Source organism: Plectropomus leopardus, chromosome 15 (genome assembly GCF_026936395.1).
Source record: "Plectropomus leopardus strain MGB_pleo_1.0 chromosome 15, ASM2693639v1, whole genome shotgun sequence".
NCBI classification, from domain to species: Eukaryota; Metazoa; Chordata; class Actinopteri; order Perciformes; family Serranidae; genus Plectropomus; species Plectropomus leopardus.
The window spans coordinates 25906056-25927178 of record NC_142190.1 but is presented as its reverse complement, the minus strand read 5'-3'; the positions used below and the strand labels follow the sequence as shown (position 1 = coordinate 25927178).

The 21123-nt window shown below is 40.3% G+C and overlaps 1 protein-coding gene across 6 annotated transcripts in view; it reads left to right on the top strand.

Annotated features, from left to right (window-relative positions):
• mink1 (misshapen-like kinase 1) overlaps positions 1-20277 on the top strand; it is a 40505-nt gene extending 20228 nt beyond the window's left edge. Inside the window, exons 14-33 of one of the 6 annotated variants that reach the window (XM_088088034.1) lie at positions 1840-1863; positions 2183-2359; positions 2460-2630; positions 3180-3245; positions 4003-4082; positions 4196-4299; positions 4399-4490; positions 4815-4838; positions 5349-5500; positions 5674-5791; positions 7929-8045; positions 8339-8450; positions 8732-8881; positions 9609-9752; positions 10684-10818; positions 10953-11053; positions 11180-11329; positions 11936-12095; positions 12207-12346; positions 13494-20277. In XM_088088034.1, coding sequence (XP_087944160.1) covers positions 1840-1863; positions 2183-2359; positions 2460-2630; positions 3180-3245; positions 4003-4082; positions 4196-4299; positions 4399-4490; positions 4815-4838; positions 5349-5500; positions 5674-5791; positions 7929-8045; positions 8339-8450; positions 8732-8881; positions 9609-9752; positions 10684-10818; positions 10953-11053; positions 11180-11329; positions 11936-12095; positions 12207-12346; positions 13494-13577 — 2301 coding nt within the window. In that variant the 3' untranslated portion in view covers positions 13578-20277. Of the gene's footprint in view, positions 1-1839; positions 1864-2182; positions 2360-2459; positions 2631-2978; positions 3246-4002; positions 4083-4195; positions 4300-4398; positions 4491-4814; positions 4839-5348; positions 5501-5673; positions 5792-7928; positions 8046-8338; positions 8451-8731; positions 8882-9608; positions 9753-10683; positions 10819-10952; positions 11054-11179; positions 11330-11935; positions 12096-12206; positions 12347-13493 lie in introns of all 6 variants that reach the window. The other 5 variants (XM_042498770.2, XM_042498769.2, XM_042498766.2 and 2 more) reach the window with 5 other exon arrangements.
• Positions 20278-21123: the final 846 nt, after the last annotated feature.

The following is a 21123-nucleotide window of genomic DNA, read 5'->3' as shown; positions in this document are numbered from 1 at the left end:
CGCCGGGTTCACACTGGGCTTGGGAGTGCCACTAAGCGCGCTGATTTTCTGTGGAGCACTGACCACTACCTTTCTGAGTCCATGTTAAACAATCAGGCTGTTTACACTGGACCCACAGTGGCGCTTTGCTTTCTGTGCCGGCTTGCAATCTGCAGTGATAGTTTTGACATCATGTCAAGTGGATCTGAGAAGAAGAAAAAAAATCTAATTGATACAAATGATATAGTATATATGATATAAATGATCTAATTCATGTAGATTCATGCTTAATCTACATATTTGTCAGTTGTGATGGAGACAGAGCTCTACATTAGTGATTAGAAAAGAGCGGAAGCTGACCCATGCAGGAAAATGTGCTTTTAGTGTGACCAGCCAGGTGACTGCCTGTGTGATGACTGACATGTCCGGGAGCAGCCCATAAAACCAGCAAAAGTCAATACTTCAGATATAAAGATATCCAAATCTAAGATGATATCTAGTCTAATATCACGATATCAATATACTGTTATATCGATATATATTGCCCAGCCCTAATCCCTGCATATATGCATGTCTTTATTTGAACTAGAGGAAAGCATCAGTCACAAGACAGGGACTCTGATGGAGATTTTAGGCCTTAGCGCTGTGCTTAAGGGCAGCAGTGGCTACAGTTGGTGTTGCAGGACCATATGATATACGCACACACGTAATGAACTGCATTCCTTTCCTGTTATTTTAATTAATTGTGACAGTGCAAGCATAACATTTTCTGCAGCTAGTTATATTTGGTGTCCTTACAATAATATCTGGCTTGTTTCCGTTTTTATCAGCTGAATTCTATTTATATAGCACAAAACCAGAGTAATGGCCTTCCTGTCTTTCCTTTATTAGATGTAATAAGGATAGTAACAGGCAAAATGTGAATCAAGTCGGACTAAATCACCTCTAAAAATCTAATAAAATCAGACAGAAGGCACAAATATAGAGGAACTGCTGGATGGCTTTGATGGGCTGCTGCAGAAACAGTGAAGTCAACCACGGGTCATTGCTGAATTAAAGGCATTCAAAATCTATATTCAGGCAAAATCTATTGCTTCATTTGTTGTTGAGTTAAAGAGAACAGTGCATGTCCTCTACCATTTTTCTGCCATTCATCTATACAACCTTTGTTTTTTGCTGTGCGTAAATGCGTAAAAGTTAGTGTTTTGCTATTATAATTTAAAACCAGATATTAGTGTGATTATTTGCTAGGCAATCCAGTTGTCTTTGCAACAGTTGTTCTGACTAAAATGCATTTATATATATCCATTTTGTACAGATAGAAGCTGCATATCTGTGTCAGGGTGGCAGCAGGGTAGGGAGAGAAGTCTAGATGTCCTTATCCACAGGGGCTTAACCAAAGGGCCCTGTGAGAGATATACTGTAATCCTTCCATTGTGTCCTCGGCCTACTCAAAAGTCTCCTCCCACACAGGGAAGCACCTGGTTGAGACATTCTCACCAGGTGCCAGACTGGGTTTCTCACTGTGGAGGGACACCACAGCGGTTTGTATCCACAGTCTCATGTTTTCACTCACAGCTCAGAACATGTGGGCCGTATGCGAGCATCATAATGAGGATTGATTCGTAAATTTACTGCTTTGTTTTTTGTGGCCCATAGTGATTTTTAAGTTAACTCAACTAGAAAGTTAATTTTGATTCTGTGTACCTAAGATTGTTTATTAAATGTAACTTTAATGTGAGAATTTTCCTGCTTGAGAATGGAAATATAATGTGACTTTGATTGGCTCATGGTTGAAAGTTTTTTCCATTTTTTCGGTTTCTTTTCATATGAACTCCTTTTCTTTATGGCCACCAAAAGGCAAGGAGACACAATGAAAAACCAGTAAGTCAACTGACTCACTTCAACACTTGTCTGTTTACTAAACAGCTCAAAAAAATGTTTAGCTAAAGACATGATCAATATTCTTTTGATGTGGGTGGGTAATTGACTGCTGTACTAAAATAGGAGTGCACACTGAAATGATAAAGTCTGCCCTAAATATTTGTGACATCAGTCGTTGAAATCAGTTTTGATCAGCTAAATGTACAAACCTGTTTGCAGATGCGTGAGATCAGTTCTGACTGGCTTGACCGACTTGTCTGCTGTGTCCAGTCTGATGCAAGCACTGGCTTGACTGCAGTGTGTGTTTTTCCTCACTCAGGAGTATAAGCGCAAGCAGCTGGAGGAGCAGCGTCAGTCAGAGCGACTGCAGAGGCAGCTGCAGCAGGAGCATGCCTACCTGGTGTCTCTGCAACAACAGCAGCAAGAAAAGAAGCCTCAGCTTTACCACTATAACAAAAACCTGGAGCCCAACAACAAACCCACTTGGGCTCGTGAGGTAGTGATGTCACCTGCATTTGAAGCATTACACCCCACAGTCAAATCACTGTTAGACTTACGCAAAGAACATGCTCCTTTCACTGTCATGCCCGTTTCAGGTGGAGGAGCGAAGTAAGCTCAACAGACAGGGCTCACCCAAAATCTGCACCACTGTCTCTGACACTGCCATCCAGTCGCGCTCTGACTCAATCAGCCAATCAGGAGTGGTCCAGTCTGCTCAGACCCCACCAATGCAGAGGCCTGTTGAACCCCAAGGGGGGCAAGGAAAGGTGGGTGATTAAAATTCAGTGGATTAAAACCTCTTAGAAAACCAAAGCAAGATAGAGCTGCTTATCCCTTTCTGCCCTTAACTCTTTAGCTGCTTTTACCCTTCATTGTCTGTGCTACCTTATTTAGTCCTTCTTTTTCTTCTTTTCCCTCCTTTCCTTCTCCACACATCTGTGGTTACTTTGTTCCTACATTTTAAAAATCTCCTTGGGACACTTCTTGGGATACAAACACAATCTTGCATTTTTCTCCATCTCGGCCTGCTCCTCCGACTGTCCCGTGCACTCTTCCTTCTGCTCGGCTGCTCCTCCCTCCTGGTGCGCTGCTGCTGCTCCTCCTGTCCTCTGCAGTTCCAGATGGCTCACTTGGTTCCACTGAAGCCTTATGCTGCCCCTGTCCCTCGTTCCCAGTCTCTCTGTGACCAGCCCACTAAGACCATGTCCGCATTCCCCACCCAGGATCCCTCCCTTACCCCCACACCCCGGCCAATCCACTCAAGAGAGTTGGTGCGTCAAAACTCAGACCCCACTTCTGAAACCCCGGCACCACAGGTACACCAAATCAGAGAGGACCGCGGCCCCTGGATCCGCCTGCCAGATGTGGAACTCCCACCCAAGGTGAGATGTAGTGGCTGGTTTGACTCAGCAGCAGGTGCTAAAACCCAAAATATAACTAAAGTTTGCATTTCTTTTCAACAAGACTCACATGGTAACTTTGTCTAGAATACAGTTAGCAGACTGACATTGAAAGGTCATAGTTTAGAGAATTATAAAACCTCTGGTGCATCTTTGACCTGCATTTGATAGTGTTTTAATTCCCACTCTGGACGCGCATGAATGCATCCCAGTAAATCTGTGAATACCTTTTTTAAAGGTAGTGTATGTGATTTAAATTTTCAGCGCATCTTTTTGCTTGGTTTACCTGACAACAGGCCAAACCTTTAGGAAATTACTGATGTTTATTTTAAACTAAACATAATTTGTGGTCATTCTCTCTTTTTTTTAAATACAGGTAAATGCAGGGTTCCCATGGTCATGGAATTCCTGGAAAAGTTATAAATTAGAAAAACTTTAGCCTGGAAATGGTCGGAATTAACAGTGTTTTGGAAAAATTTAGATTATTCGTTGTTGTGGCTGTTTAACATTGGAAATGGAATTGCCATCGTTAGCACCTTTCTAATTTTTGATCACTCACAAGAGCTTTTATTCTGCATGTCATATTTACCCATCTATACACACATTTACACACAGGTGGCTGAAGCTAACATGCAAGGTCACTGAAATGCATTGAAATATTATAAAAAAAAGTTTTGAAAATTGATCGGTAAAAATGTGTGATAACTGTAATGTAAGACTATAATGTTGCTCTCCTCAGATTCCCCAGAGGACAGCGTCTATTGCCACAGCTCTCAACACCAACCTGACCTCTGGCATAAGACATCCAGTACGAGCCAGGTACTGAAGACAACCAAATTATTTATCAGACATTTCCTAAATTAGTGCCCACTAAGTGGCTGTAGATAGACTTCAAATAACTAATTTGTATCCTCAATGTATCCTCATGGCAGCAATCCAGATCTGAGCCGCAACGATCGCTGGGAGAGATCAGACAGCATGAGCATCATATCCAATCTGCCCCAGACTGGCTCTCTAGAGAGGCATCGCATCATCAGTGAGTCCCTGCCTCCCCAATGCTTTTTCCCTGCAGACTATCTTTGCAGCGGGTCTGATTTTAGAATTTTAACTCCACCCTACGACATTGTTTTTGCAGGTTCCTCAAAAATGGATTCACCCATTATCTCCCATGATAGTCGTCATAAGCCAGGGGAGTCTCGCACCTCCTCCCGCCCTGGACGTCCTGCTGTAAGTGGTTCTTCCAAACAGACTTTATATTGGCTGCCTCTCCAGTATTCCCTACTCATGATACTAGCTTTAACATTACTGTAGAGGTGCATGCAACACATAGTGCTCTCTACTTTGTAATACAATACTAACTTACTGTACAAGTGCTCAGTTTGATCTCAAACACGCCTGTTGTGTAAACTGACATATTTTACGAGCTCAAGGTTTCCTCCACACATTTCCTTTCCTTTACACTGAATGTGCTGCACACTGTTGCTGTTTCCCTTCATGTTTCTCTTCTACTCAAATCCCTGTTTGTTTGTTGACTTGACCTCAATTGTGCAGAGTTACAAGAGAGCTATAGGGGAGGTTAGTATCTTCGTGTTACGCAATGCACAGTGTTTATGCATGAGTTTGCGACTGCGTCCATCAACTGTGGTACATGTTAGCATGTTAGCAATGAATTGCATGAATGCTCTACACTGTTTTCATCTATCAAAAAAAATCATGTTTTGTATGTGAGCGATATTTGACTCTTTACTTAAAGGCCTTTTTAATGTGTTTGCATTTTTTTTCTGTGTCTATGTGGACATTTTACACTCAACACAGGCGTCGTATTCATGCAACAAAATCATCCCAAAATGTCACCAGGTGTCTCGATTCTGAGAGTATTGGCAGCTCTATGGACTTATATTTGGATTGTTTCTTGGCCCATCCTCCTGTCGAACCCTCACATTCAGTTGTTTTGGATTGTCTATAATATCAGCATTGCTTATATATATATATAGTTGTTGTTATTTGCTGCTTTCTTGAATAGCTGAGATTATTTCTAAAACACTTTTGAATACATTTTTAAGTAAATGTTGTATGTGTGTGCAGGATCATGGCCTCTTTGCCAAGGAGCGTGCCGAGGAGCAGCCAAGGCCTCCAGTCAAGGCCAATGATTACTCCTCCTCTTCGGAGAGCAGCGAGAGCAGTGAGGAGAGCGAAAGTGGCGAGGGAGCAGAGGAGGAAGAAAGCCCCACAGATCGGTAGCACAAACACTCACAAATACTAACAATTCACAGAGAAAATCATTGTTTTGCTTTTGTGTCAAATTTACTTTAAATAAAGTTTTCATTACTTCCCTCTTCTCTGTTCACTCTTCCATTATCAAATTCGGGTCTTATGTCATCCTCGACTTGTGTTCCTCTGTTGATTTCAGTCACAGGGACGCAGACACTGATTCAGTCAACACCATGGTGGTTCATGAAGATGAGGGCGAGGGGGGAGAGGCAGAGCAGGCTGGAGGCTATGGGGATCAGACCATGCTGGTGCAGCGGGTGAGTCATCTGTGTACGTGCTCAATGCTCAAAATGCTCAATGCTCAAAATGCATTGTGAATTGATGGAAAATCAACGCAATAACCATCAATGAATAGTGCCAAGCAGCAGGACGGGGACACTGGGTCTATTTTGTGGTTTAGTGCTGTTTTTTCATTTACACACATAACTGACTAAACAGAGATTATGTGGAGCCATTTTCATGCACCCTTTATGAAGTTTTGACAGCAGGAAATATTAATATGCCTCAAACATTGACGATGACCAACAGGTTTCATCGAGGAGCTCATTTGTTGATTCAGCACTTGTCACCAATGTTCAAAAAGCGCTCAGGAATAATTTAAAATGGAGTAGGCAAACATGCCATAATGACCATAATGTGTAGCCACAGCCTCAGAATTTTAAGAAAATGAGTGCTGCTGCTGCTGGGGAGCTCACAGGATCAGCTCAACATTAACCGGGAGAACTTCTTGCAACCCTGTGCTACACATTTACACAGAATCACTGACTGTGGGCGTGTCAGTGAAGTTACAACGGAATATTGTTTTTAATTTGGTGTATTTCTCAAGCTACCCTGTGTTCGGTTGGCATAATTCCTAGATATTTTTTGGAGAGAAAGCAATATGATTCAGTGACAGACAGCATACATTTCACAGGTGGCTCATGATGAGTCTAATGTGGGAAGTGTCAACTTCACTGATGTGCAATAGTTTTGTGTGGTGAATATGCAATGAGCCTCAAATACTTGTGCCAAGTCAAAATGACATTACTGAATATCAGGGAAATCTATGTAGTTATTAAATTATCTGGCATTAAAAATTAAATGACAAACATTACAAACTGCACAAGCTGTTCGGCCAGGTGGCAAATATCGTTAGGAGCAGTGACCCGGCACGGTCCAGGAAACAATTGTCTTTTTTTGACAGGGGCCTTAATTTTGTTTCTCATGTAAACAATCCAGCCAAGTTAAATTAAAATGCTTTCTTTATGGGTAAAAGTAACATTTGGTATCACATGCATTTGTAATATAATGCAGATTTGGTCTGTTTATGAGTGATTGAAATAGGGGTGCAAAATATGATTTTGCATAAGGCCCACAAAAAAAGCTAGAAGTGCTTCTCGGTATTTCTACCATAAAAGATGCTCCTGCAGAGAGATGCTGCATGCTGTCAAGGACAAAATGTTATGGAGAGATCTCATTGCAGCCTTATGTCCTATAGGGGATGAAAAGTAGTTAGTAGGTTTGTAATTGGTTAAGTTAGTAACATGATTTCAGTTTTAGAGTTTGACTCCTCATAGTAAACATAATGTTTAATGTTATCGTCAGCTCAATCGGCTGCTGCCTTGTAAACATTAACTGTAACATTAACATTAATTCTAGTAAGCTTACCTCATTGACTTGGGTTGAATTCCCCATTAGCTTCAGCTGTTATGAGGCCAGAGGTTGGCGGTGCTGTGTGTGCACAGTTTCATTTTAATTGCCGTTTATTTGAACATCAGCAGGGTATTTTTCTCTACTCTCTAGGCTACTGTAGGTTAAAAAATATCTTAAACTACATTTTAAAAAAATTCCCTGATACTTCAGCCGGGCGGGGGGTCAACTTAGGCCAGACAGACCGTCCAACTTGCAATATACTGGCGGAAACCCTGAATACATACAAAGAGGAGGCATTTTTATTACTTTCACACATACAGTAAATGTGCTTTGTGTTTTAAAGCAAATCAAAGCAGCCTCCCTGACAGTGCAGGAATTTTACTGCATCACATTAGAACAGTGGGCAGTCCTCCATGTATGTCACCCACTGATAACGATTAAGAGTCACTGAGACGATGGTGACAGAGAGAAGAAAGTAATTCTGGAGAGCCTTTTTAAAAAAAAAAAAAACTGCATGTAAAAACTGGCAAATCAGTGACAGGAAAAAAACAGGAAACAGGAAAACTGTCCCTGTGTTGAGAACATGAGCTTGCCCTTTTACAGCTCGTTTGGTCACGACTGTTACCTCACGTCTTATGTTTACTGTGATGTGCAGACCTTACAGGTCATACTGTGGTGCAGCAGAGTAGCCTAGATCCAAGTCTGTCATTGACATTATGTAATACGCAGTTGTGTGGGTGTGTGTTTGTCTTTACCTGAAAGACCCCAGAGAAGCGGAGCCATAATGGATACACTAACTTGCCAGATGTGGTGCAGCCGTCTCACTCCCCCACGGATTCAGCAACTCACTCCTCCCCCGGGAAGGACTCTGTTTATGATGTAAGTTTTACTGCTGCTAAATATATCAGTCCTAAATTCCTGCTTTATTTTTATGTGTTCCCTATCGGCCATCATTCCAGCCCTGAAGTCCAACCATAACACACTCAATTTCATGACAATCAGTGGAGCTTGTTAGTGGAGCAACATAGAAAATATTGGTCTCAAAACTGCAGTTTTGTTACTCCGTTAGCGCAGAAAACATAATTTTTTAAAATTTTGTCAGACAAACTCCACAAACATGGTGTTTACTTATACGACACTGTACAACTTACACACCCTTTTTGCTCCACCAGTATCAGTCCAGAGGTCTAGTCAAAGCATCTGGCAAGTCCTCCTTCACCACCTTTGTGGATCTGGGCATGTACCAGTCACCAGGAGGTACAGGGGATAACATATCTGTCAGCGGTGAGTCAGAAGCTTTTCACCCTCACAGCAACGTCTGCTTGGAGTTTCTTGAACATGAAACAAAAAATGTGACAGTTGTTCGCAGAGTCATTCACTCCCTTAACCTTTGACCTTCATTCTTGTGCAATAAAATACTTAATTAAATTAGGCCTTTGCATTATTCTTTAAAAATGTATCTAACGACGAATCATTGAGGAAAATTGGGAGGAATGGGAGATTTGTGCCAATTTTCCTCGCATTTTCTTCCTCAATAAATGAATTTCTATGACCTCCCTCTTTAGGCTCCAGGTTTGAGCAGCTGAAGATGGAGGTGAGGAAAGGATCGATGGTGAATGTTAATCCCACCAACACACGTCCCCCCAATGACACGCCCGAGATCCGCAAGTACAAGAAGAGGTTCAACTCTGAGATCCTGTGTGCTGCACTCTGGGGTGAGAACAGTTACAGTACTGGAGTGTAAAAAAAAGATTCAACACCAAGCAACGTTACCCTTAATCTAACTTTTTACTAAAAATGTGATTAACTTTAGAGTGGTTTAGACTTTAGAGTGGTTGGCTTAAAACTCAGATTATCTGTGCTGCATCAGAGCTGAGTTATCTTAACCATTATCTCTGGCTCTGCTGAAACTGACAAAAGTATGACATTCATAAAAGAACATGTCTCTGCTTTCAATATCAAAGCAATGTTTATCAAATTAATTTCTGCTCCTTCAGCCTCTTTGTACATGCTGTTTTCCATAAGCACTATCTTTTGTTTAGGTGATAACTTTTGGTGAAAAAAGTCACCTAAAAGTTGTGTTTTAATGTGCTAAACTGAGTGCGTTGTTAAAAAAAATGTAATAGACTCGATAATATCACCTTCAGAGTCCTGTCTCTCCACTTTCAAATCAGCTTGTAGGTACAGTATTCAGTGGGTGACGTCACCATGGTTACATCACACACTCTTTAAACCTCTTTTTTTATTCCTCCTCTCAATAAAATTAAACATGATGGTGGTAAAGTTGGCAGGTTAATAATAAAAGCATGCAAGCTTTCAAATAACAAGACTTACAACACACTGCCAAAATACTTTTAGCTGCAGCTATAGGAGAGGCAATAATTACAAAAATTTCATGCAAAATTAATAAAGCTATTAATTTGTGCATGTCTGTGTCTCTAGGTGTGAACCTGTTGGTGGGCACAGAGAATGGTTTGAAGTTGCTGGACCGTAGTGGTCAGGGTAAGGTTTACCCCCTCATCAATTCCCGCAGGTTCCAACAGATGGACGTCCTGGAGGGTCTCAACCTGCTCATCACCATATCAGGTCATTACTGCTGCTCAGCGCCAGCCTGCTCGCAATACTGTTGGTTAAATCTGTCTGCACTTTTGGCATGTGACTACTATCTTTAATGGGATGCCAAAAAACCATGCCAAAATAGTACTAATGCCTTCAGAGTGATTATTTTTGCCTTGCATTTTGACTTTACACTTCAAAGTCACAGGAAAGCTGTTTTAATTTCTGTGTGCCGTGTTAGGGCTTGGAGGTTTTAATACAAGCTTATAGTACAATATTTTTTGACAAATGCTTTGAGAAAATATGAAATATCAATAGGTGTTACAAAGTTCTGTATCCATTATTGATATTTGGTTAATTACTGATGCTTTTATTAGATATTTACACATAGCAAAATTTTTAAAAAAAAACATCAGTGGTAATGTCAGAATCAGAATAAAAGTTACTAACAACAAGGTTTTGATTGGCAGAACTTACTTTGGTCTTTGATGCATACATTTCACATGTAATCAACATACAACTAACATACCAAAAGGAAAGAAAAATACAGGCAAAGTACTGCAACAGTCAAAAATTTAAATATTAAATAGATACATTAAATTAAAAATATGAAAAAGAAACTTTAAAACACTGTGACATAACAAAAATGTACAAAATAGCTGTTTCAGAATGAGAAAAGTGTTAATAATGTTAGTAATAAGCAGGAAGATGCAGTGAAACACAAGTTAAGAATTCTGTGCAGGTGGATGTAAAGCAGCTAAGGTGATACCATTCTAAGTCAAATTAAAAATATTGTGAGAATCAAAATCACACCATATCTAGTTTCATATTAAATTAATCTTAGTTCATTCCCAACCTCTTCTCTCCAAATTTTAATAAGCTCAAAATATATTTTAAATGCATTTGAATAAATATTGATAGCAGTCTCTGTTGTATTTGATATCCAATTGTGTCTATTAAGGCAAGAAAAACAAGGTGCGTGTCTACTACCTGGCCTGGCTGAGGAACAAGATCCTCCACAACGACCCTGAGGTGGAGAAGAAGCAGGGCTGGACCACAGTGGGGGAGATGGAGGGTTGTGTGCACTACAAAGTGGGTGAGTGACAGATAATGGCTGTTTATCGCTACCGTCTATTCTACTGCGGAGAAATTCTCATAAATGCATTTGGCACCGTGAATTATTGATCACCAGTATCTGATGTCAAATGGCCTTGTGGTTGTTCTATCTAGTGAAATATGAGAGGATAAAGTTCCTGGTGATAGCTTTGAAGAATGCGGTGGAAGTGTATGCTTGGGCGCCCAAACCTTATCACAAATTCATGGCCTTCAAGGTAAGTCTCCCCTTTCCTGTGAGCCGGATTAGTTGTGCAAGATCAGTCATCCAGAAGTGCATTCACGCCAGTTATCTTCTCACACTCACTTTCTGACCCCAAACTCCCTCCGCTTCTTTTAACCAGTCTTTTGCAGACCTGCCACACAGGCCTGTGCTGGTCGACCTGACAGTGGAGGAGGGTCAGAGGTTGAAGGTCATCTATGGTTCTTGCGCTGGCTTCCACGCCATCGACGTGGACTCTGGAAACAACTATGACATTTATATCCCTGTTCATGTAAGTCACACAGCCCTCAGACAGCAGAGCTTTGAGAAGTGTACAATATAGCTCTGTATCAGGTCAGGTACCCTTGTGGACTCTGCAGGTGGTGTTTTGTCTTAATTTTAGTTCCCGTTATGTGAAAAAAAGAACATGCAGGTCAGATTGTGGGTGTTGGATGATAAATATATTTAAATAAAATGAGAATAATAATCATTTTATTGAAATTTAAAATCCTCTGTCTTCAGCACCAGCTGGAATATGAGAGTCGCTTCAATCAGTAATAAGCAAACAAAAGTCATTTATTTCCTGAATTACCTTCTTATTAGAGTATATTATCTCAGTGTCATATGTATAAAATGTCACAAAATGATCACTTTATAGGTGCTGCTTAACCAAATTTTGAATTTGAACAGTGCACGGTCATTAAAGGATATGCATTTTTGGGTTGGGGCATCGTGTGACAGTGGGTTGGGATGCAAAACTAATTGGTCATGTGTGCAGGTGGGGGAGCGGGTGCAAGTAGCGGTTCCATTTTTGGAGCAGGTCCTGAAAATCAGACCTGTGCAGGACTCTGATGTGACACCTGCAGGAATTCATCCCCTCTGTTTTCATTTCAAACAGATCCAGAGCCATGTGACACCGCACGCAATTGTGTTCCTGCCGAGCTCAGACGGCATGGAGATGCTGCTGTGCTACGAAGACGAAGGCGTCTACGTCAACACCTACGGACGCATCATCAAGGATGTGGTCCTGCAGTGGGGCGAGATGCCCACATCTGTTGGTGCGGGTCAAATCCAGACAACAAGCTTACATGGGAATAGACAAAAGTCAATGTATCATCTGTACAAACTGTTATCAGCTTAACTTACTAATGTTACATTTTGCCTTGCAGCTCATATCTGCTCAAATCAGATCATGGGATGGGGAGAAAAGGCCATTGAGATCCGTTCTGTGGAGACCGGCCACCTGGATGGTGTCTTCATGCACAAAAGAGCTCAGAGGCTCAAGTTCTTGTGTGAGAGAAATGACAAGGTAAGAGAGGCAGATTCTCAAGATCCAAATCTTTATTTTTTTTCTGATATGTCCAGATTGATTTTAGAAAGTCTGGATAGTAAAAAGCATGGTTATATGTGTGTGTGTCCCCTCTCTAAATTCCTATGTTTTTGCGGGTTCATGAAAGCAGTGTAGGCGGAGCTCAACTTCTCTGCATTCCATTTTCCCCTCAGCAGCAGTTTAAGGAGTTTGAGTCGAGCTCAGAGCTCTGACCTCATCAGTCGATCTGGTCAGAGCTAAGGTCGATGGATGAGAGGAGCAGCTGCTGCTGAGGCGAAATGCAAAATGATGGACCTCCTTTTTTGTTGCTACCGATTGAAAAGCCACGTCACCATTATTGCTACATATGCTGTGTTCAAGACAACTTGGAAGTCAAGATATTCCAGCCTCTCACTAGAAAAAGTACAATGGAACGCCACTCAAAGTTGGAGTTCCTTATTCTGAACTTGGGGCAAATTCATATACCCCGACTTCAGCAGCCTGACGTCCCACAATCATGACAGCACCCGTGGTGAGGCGCATTATTAGTAAGATCAGATGTCCTTTATTAATTCCGGAAGGTACTGATACAGAAGGTAGTGAATATACACAATATATACAGAACATCACAGTATACTGAAGCACTGAAATACATTAGCCAAGTATAAAAATGCCGTAAAATAACAATAGGTATAACAGTATCTGTTACCTTATGTCTAGTTTTACCTCTGTTTCGCTCTTATTTGCAAGGAGGCGGCCCCGCTGACGGTGCTATTGTCCATGGTCTAGCCACAGAAACACCAGTTGATCACTGTGTGTCATGTTTTTACTTTACGTTTGGTGTTGTGCACCTGGAACGCTTAGAAGCCGTAAAATTTTATCTGGGATATTCCAACTTCCCATTTTGAATGGAAAGCAGCATTTGTTACTGATGCCTACGTCATTACCACAACAACCCTAGCAGATATGTTGGTGACATCTGGACAGACCGTTCCAGTCTGATTACTTGTAAATAAAAGTGCAGACAGTCTGTCCTGAGGTCTAATTTGAGAAACAAATCTGATTTACCTGCAGTCTGAACGCATGCTAAGGTCACTAAAAGCAGCTGAATTCAAAAACATTCATGTCCTTTTGTGGTGCTCCTCAGGTGTTCTTTGCCTCGGTGCGGTCTGGGGGCAGCAGCCAGGTGTACTTCATGACGTTGAACAGGAACTGCATCATGAACTGGTGAAGGAGCAGCTGCTCTGGTCAGTGTGTGGAACCCAGCAGGGTTCAGAGAAGGAAGTGCATCTGAAAATTGTCGTGAACGCATGCACACAAAAGCGAACATCTCTCTCCCTTTTCTCTCCAGCTCGCTTTCACTCACACACTCATGCTCCCAAGACACACACACACACACACACACACACATTCTCACAGACAAACACACAAACACAAACAATCTCTCAATCCATTCCAGCCTACATGTACACTCCTTCAGACACAGTTTCTACAGAGGCCCCCTGATAACGTTCTCCCTGAATCATCATGATAAATCACTGATGAACTTCAAATGTTTATACCATCTATTCATTTGTACTGTAAATATTCTTGTCTTGATTTACTTTTCTTGGTGGACCCGTGTTCAGTCGTAACTATTTAGTTCCTAATTGTGAAGTATGTTAAAAACATTCCTCGGTGGTTCTACAGTACGTTCTGAAGAAGGCATTATTTACCAATACTGTATGTTGAAATGAAGCTGTAAATAGGTAGCACCTTACACTTAGAATCATCTGCAGGGCTCTTATATAGCCTCCATTCAGTGTGTTGCCACCGGACACATGGACGTCAAATAATAAAATGCTGGAACGCCCATCTGCAGTGGCTTGTGGACCCCCAGTTGTTTTGGGGTCCCCACTATTTCAGGGAGGCTTAAAGGAAGGATTAAGTACAAAAATATATAACAAAGGGACATTAAAGTCAGGAAAAAAGTAGCTTGTTGAAGTATTTTTAGTTCTGTATATTAGACAGCAACCTGAAGTCCGGCTTCCACAAACTTTGTCTGGCCTGAACGGCAACTCGTAATCACAACAAGTAAGCCTTGAATGCTTCAAAAGCAAACTAGATTAAGACAGATAAATGATCAAACCAATCCGAAGTCTCATAAATGTGCAGTACTCCGAATCAGTAATGTGAAATCTCCTGCTTTGCCTTTCTTTTTCTATAGTTTGGGTGAAGCCATTCATTCTTTGACTCATCAGGCTTGTATCTAAACTTTTTGTTTTCATAGATTTACAAAATACAAGAATTTGTTATTTATATGTAGTGATTCTGTATTGGTATTAGCCTACTGGTATTCTTAATTTTACTGTAATTATATTGCCATTATATTGCAATATATGCTATTTTGTGGAGTCTTTGTTTGAAGAGGGGAGTTTGTGTATTTGGCTGGTAGTGTTTGGGAGTTTGTCGACACCTTTTAAAGGAGAGAAAGGGGACGGGATATTTGTCAGAAAAGGAGGACGTTGGAAAAAGAGGATGTCTCTGAGGTTATAGTGATTAAGGGAGATCATTTTCGTGGTCGTTTCACCCTCCTACCACAGTGATCTGCTCTACTGTATTATATTTCAGTTCTTAGACTATTTGGTTAGTGTGGATCTTTTTGTGAGAAGTGTTTGTTCAGGGGATTGCAGTAGAACAGCTCTCGGTGTGGGTACAGTTCATTATTTGTCTTAGGTCAGTGGAAAGATTTAGTTTAGGGCGACTGCAATACCACAGAGGACTCCATCTCATCAGGCACTGTGGAGAAGACGGCTGGAACACATGAGACTTAATATATTTTATATCTATACATTCTGCCAAAGTTCACAGCATATTCTGCAACGGGGGGGATGAATCAAGGCCAAAGGGAATAGAGATTAAATGGCGACTAGGAACTCTTCCTACGAATCACTATCCAATGTTCCAAAAAGTCTGTTTCACACAATATTACAATGTCATGCTAAATTAGCTGCTTGTGATTTCCTATGTTGATGCTGTGTGTGTTTAGTAGTGTATACTTTCCCCCTTGTTGATATTTAACTGCTTTGTTTGCAGCTGCATAGGGGAGAAACTGTGTGCTCTCATACACCAGACAGTACGGTAGTGTGAGGCAGCATTATCAGGAAGTAGTTTGGTGATTTTTTTTTTTGTCAGCAGTAGGTAGGTCAACACGTAAATCAGGCTTTTTGTTGAGTGATTCACGCAGTGTTGCAACACACTTTGGTATCAACAGGTGGACGTTTTCAAATGTAGATATTTTTTAATCATTCCTTATGTATCTCAGCATGGGATTGTTTGGAAAATGTCTACATTTTCAAAAAGTTAGTTCATCTACTTATAAACAGAAGCTGACATGTCAATTTTAAAAGAATGTTTTTGGGGTTTTTTTTAAGCTGCCAGTTTAAAAATCTTTTAGTCAACGTGAAAGGGATCTTGGCTAGTGATCAACAGGATAGTCTCCTAAAAGTCGCAAAGGAGATATATTTCTTAGAGGCAAAAAGAGTTATTAAAAATGCATACAGTATATGGTCAGGGCAGAGAGTGTTTAATCAAAGATTATATATATATAGATGGTTAATTTTATGGTGAAATTATAAAGCAAACTGTATATGGGCATGGAAAGCACTTTCACTTCAGTAAATATACATTTACAAATACTGTATATCTCGAGCAGATACTTGGTGTGCATGTAAGCCATTGAAATAGAGTATATAGTACTGTATCAAAGTTGCTTTTCCCCTTTTAGCAAATGTGTTTTTATTCTTGAATATCTGTTTTGTGCCATGACATATGTCACAATTACAATCCACCAGGAGCTCTGGCACTCATGCTTTTTATGGTCAAATCATAATTTTTTATCAATCTGCCATGTTTACAGTTAAAGCAGTGCCTTGGAGTTGGGAAGGTGAGAGGTTTTAGGATGGGTTATGAGCCCCCCCCCACACACACACACACACACTTGTCTCTTACTTGAAATCACATGAAGAAGAGGCAAAAGTGTATGTGCTCCCTCATTATGATTTATATTCTGTGCCACTTAAGTGCACTTAAGTCAAATCCAGAATATCCCTTAAAAAGACTTGAAATGCTTTTCTGGCACTACCTAAATTACCTAAGATGATTAACAGACGATAATTGAGAAAGTGGCAATAACAAATAAATTAACACGTGTCCAATTAATAGAGTGTAACGGGTCTGCTCACAGCGGGAGCCAGCATAGTGAAAAGCCATACATATGAAACGTGTCTGTAGAGAAAACTTAGTACTTGTGCACAGGTCCAATTCAACTCTGTGTGTGATGTCCGCTCAGAAAAATGTAGGTTCTCGCAGCAAAGATGAGATAAGCGCTTATTCTTTAATGATGTTGGTTGTGTAATCTCGTAGTGGGGAAAGTAGCTCGATATATTCTGAGAAGCCTATTTTATAAAATATGTAAATTAGTCTATATTAAGAAATCAAAGTGAATGTACATCTATAAGACAGATTTGTATTTATATGAAAATGTGTACTGCTCTATTAATCAAAGCACAATGTATTTTAAGGCAGAGATCAACGCTATGAGTGGGTGAAACAGAGAGGAGGAGTTTGTTTCGTTTTTCTTTCTTCACTCGTCAGTTTGTTATCAGTAGTTGGTTATAGTGAAACGAGTAATCCGCTGAGACGGACTGTATTTTACTGATGCTTTTCCGTTGAGTTATCTAGACATGAAAATAATGTCTGTCTTGTTACCAGAAGAGTCGACTGTGTCTGTGATTCAGACGCTTGTGGTGACTCACAGAAAGGTGTTGGATCTGGCCTCTGGTGTAAATTGCTTATGTGAGGCTGACAGGCTGTTGATGTGCTCAGGTGATGGCAGGAGACGTCACACTGGTGGTGCAGGGGCGGGGTGGCCCTTGTCGTGGCTCTTGGCTTTGATATTGTATCAAAAAAATGCAGCATTTGGCAAGTGAAAAGTGCATCGATCAGTTAGAATACAGACAAAGACAATTAGACAGTTAGCATTTCTTGACAACTTGAGTTTGATGCTTTTTGTCACCAGGTGTGAAAGTCCTTAAAGGGGAACTCCGCTGATTTTACACATCAAAGGCTGTTGACAGATATTGGGCATTTAAGAAAGCTGTCTGTGGCTCCAGAGAGAGCTGCGCGAAGTCTGATAGATTACCTCATGTCATGTCACTTGAGGCAGCGCCTCGCTGAACACTACAAGTTTGAAAATGCAAAACCTGAGCTTAGAAATACACTGTAAAAAGAGACTACTTGTTTTCACTTTAAAAAAAGTTAGTGCTCGGGCTGCCTTAAAATTTTGAGTTAACTGAACTTAAGATGACAAGTTGAGAGAATTTTGCAATGATTCAATAAAAATAAACTTTTTACTGTCAAATAAATCTAATCATATTGTAATTCAGTCGTTGCTTAAATCCTTTCAAGTTTATTTAACCATAAAGTTTATTTGTTTTGAATCATTACAAAATTTCCATTCAGTCAACTTTTAATTTTAAGGCAGCATAAACACTAACGTTTTTAAGTTAAAACAGTTTCATTTTTTTACAGTGCAAGTTTACCAGGCTACTGAAGGCTGCTGCTAAACTCTGCTTGACTTGCAGCATGAGGCTACATTAACCGCTACTTAGCTTAAAACGCCCGAGAACCCAGCTGAACTGTCTGCAGTCTTGTTGCATTGTGGGTAATGTAGGCATCAGCTTTTTGCAAGGAATGATGCTGCATCCACATGGAATCAGGCAAACATTAGACGGCACGTCATTTTAGCAGCTGAGAGCAGGACGGTAAAATTAGGTGAGGCCAGCAGAAAATACTGGTAACGGTAGACATCATCGCCATTCAGAGTTACGGAATTTACAACTGGATACTACGCAGCTCCTTCATACAAAGAGAAAACAAGGGCAATCTGGACAAATACTGGACATTATTGGAGGAATTACATAAACTAATACACATGAAATAGTTGTACTAAATACTAACTGTATATTTTATTCCATTGTTTTTAAACAATACGGCGTCACCTTGGCATCACATTCTCATGCTTATTTTGTTTCACTGTCCTGCTGTTTGTCTTCATCTTGCTGTCCAGAGAGTTGACCGTCTGCCTGATCCCATATGAGCGAAGCATCAGAATGCAAAAAGACATCATGCATCAATTTTGATTTTTTTTATTTTTATTGTGAGGCCAACCGTGTTATAGAAATTCATCGCTAAATAAGGTTTATGTTTTTGGTTTTTTTTTTCATTCCTAATTTTTTCAGCATTTCAGCTCTATTAAAAATGACAGAGACAGAAAAGGAACGGGCCCCTGACTCACTGATACATGCTGTACCCAGTGAGCTACAGGGACGGCCCATACTGTGTGTTTCTGATGCTAAAGTGGAGCCCTAAACACTACATACAGAGTGCTGCTCAGACATTTCCTCTGCCATTTCCTTTGCAACATCTCAGGTGTTGCCTGGTAACATCAGTCAGAGCACTCACTATCAATACATTTGAAACAGACTGTGATGTGTAAAATCAGAGTTTGCCTTTAACACACATTCATGTTGCATAATATAAAATCTACTTGGAATACTTCACTGTATTTCTACCTCACCTGTGCTGCACAAGCTTAGTTTGGTGCATCAAACTAATTCATTTGCAGTTGAGACAGCATGTCTAACTGAAAATAAGGAAAATACCAGAGTATCGTATTTGTTCGATCCTCTTTGTTGTCTAAATTGTGTTGACGGTTGTTTTGTCTCGACTGCACTGCAAGTAAATAATTTGATTTAGTAAAAAGTGACATGTTTATTTTAAGGAGACCAAGTAAAGAAATGATCTAAACATGAGCATTTGCTCAAACTCTTGTGGCTCAGCAATGCTGTAAAATTATGATAAATCTCTACATGTAGTTTTGGGTGAGGTTATACAGTCTCGTAAATTTGATTGAGGCAGTCACTTCCAAATATGATGCTTGTTGTCTAATTTAATGCAGCAGAAATTCTTATAATGGGTTGCGGTTTGTAACACAGAGGAGTTTTGCTTGTTGGTTTCCCTAAAAGCACCTTATGGTGTAAAAAAAGTGCTATTTCATTTTGTGCCAAGAGCCATTAAAAGAACCTACAACCTAGTTTTACTGTCAGTTTGACCATCAGCATGAAGTGATGAATTCATGTAAACACGGCAAACTTTGTCATCAGAGAGAGAGGCGCCACAGAGTTGTAGGTAGAGCGCTGAGGGTGTAGAGCATCATCTTGAGTTGTTCTCTCAGATGATGAAGTTTCTTTTTTAATAAGCAATACAAGCACTTGAACAAGTCCAAACCGCGGTTGTCCATCTCAGTGGGACCTGCAGGAAGCGATTCTTCAGTGGCCTTTGGCAGACTGAATGTTGGCTGGTTTGTGTGTTGCTTGTTACAGAAGTCGTTCTGTACTTTTGGTTTGTAATCACGAGAAATAACCGCTTCTCTCTTGTCAGTTTAGTAATCACCTGTTGGGATGCTCGTTCTTGTTTTTGCTATGTCCCAGAATCTGCCTTTATGAACTTTAAGCATCGATGATACTCTGACGGGGCACTCCTCTCTCATAGCTTATATTTCTAATCAATAACGTATGAATGGGTTAGCAGCTGTAGCTGGGAGCGAGGCAGTTCAAACTAGGGGAGCTCTAAATCGACATGGATCTTTGGACAGAAATACAATATCCTCTATTCTTTTTCAATAACTTTTTTGTTGTTTTTTGTTTTTTAAAGATGCTCAACATCTTTGCAATGTTTCAGTGTGTGTGCGCGCGTCTGTGTTACTTGTGAGAGGTTAACTCCAGATTGTATTTCATAGACTGATAAACTTTAAACTTTCAAAAAGATTGTGTTGAATGAATTCATGTCTTAATACAGAATTGTTTGAAAAATAAAATACCTTAATCTCATTAGTCTTGTTTCTTTTCTTTGTGTTCTGAGACTCCAGTCAAACCGCATGTACACTGATGCCTTTTCAGGCTGAAATATTAACCTGTGCGGGTGTACTGTGGCTGTGCAAAGCCTTTAACACTGTAGTAGTGAACATGTGAAATACTGTACGGTCAGCATTTCACCACATGATGGTGCTGAAATCAGCTTGGACTTCTTGTCCCTGGATTTGTGTGTGACATAAACAGTATAAAACAACTTTAAAAACTGCTTTGCTTTTAAAGAAAGTCACATTTCTACTTCAGGAAACCCAGATCTGTTTTCAGTGGATTAAACAAACCGGCTAAAAGACTGTTTTTGGAGTAAACCCCTTTCATCCCTGTGAACCTGAGGTGCAGTGAGCTGCAGCACCTCATGGTGGCTGAAGGTAAAAACACTTCAATCCTGCAACAACAGCAAAAAAAAGCTACATGTCTTCCTGTATGAAAGATTTCAGTTTAACCTCAATCAGCAGAAAAGGAAAACACAAAGTTAACTACTCTTTGATTACTACTACTACTCTGGATTGGAAATTATATCAAATCACATTGCTTTGACATGAGCACAGACTACTTGTGTTTTTTCCACTTTCACAGTAGAAATACAGAGTACTTTCATTGGTAATTGTTTGTTCAGGTACTTTCCCCTCATTTCTGATTAAACAAGTTTTTAGTTGGGTGTGAGAATCTGCAACTATCATATCCATTTCAGGTGTTGATGTATTTTCAACTTTTAACTCTTGTCTATAAATCTTGTTGCTTTCATACTTTTTTCATCATACTGGTTTTAAATGGTCTATTTTTTATATCACTAGAGGACAAACTCTG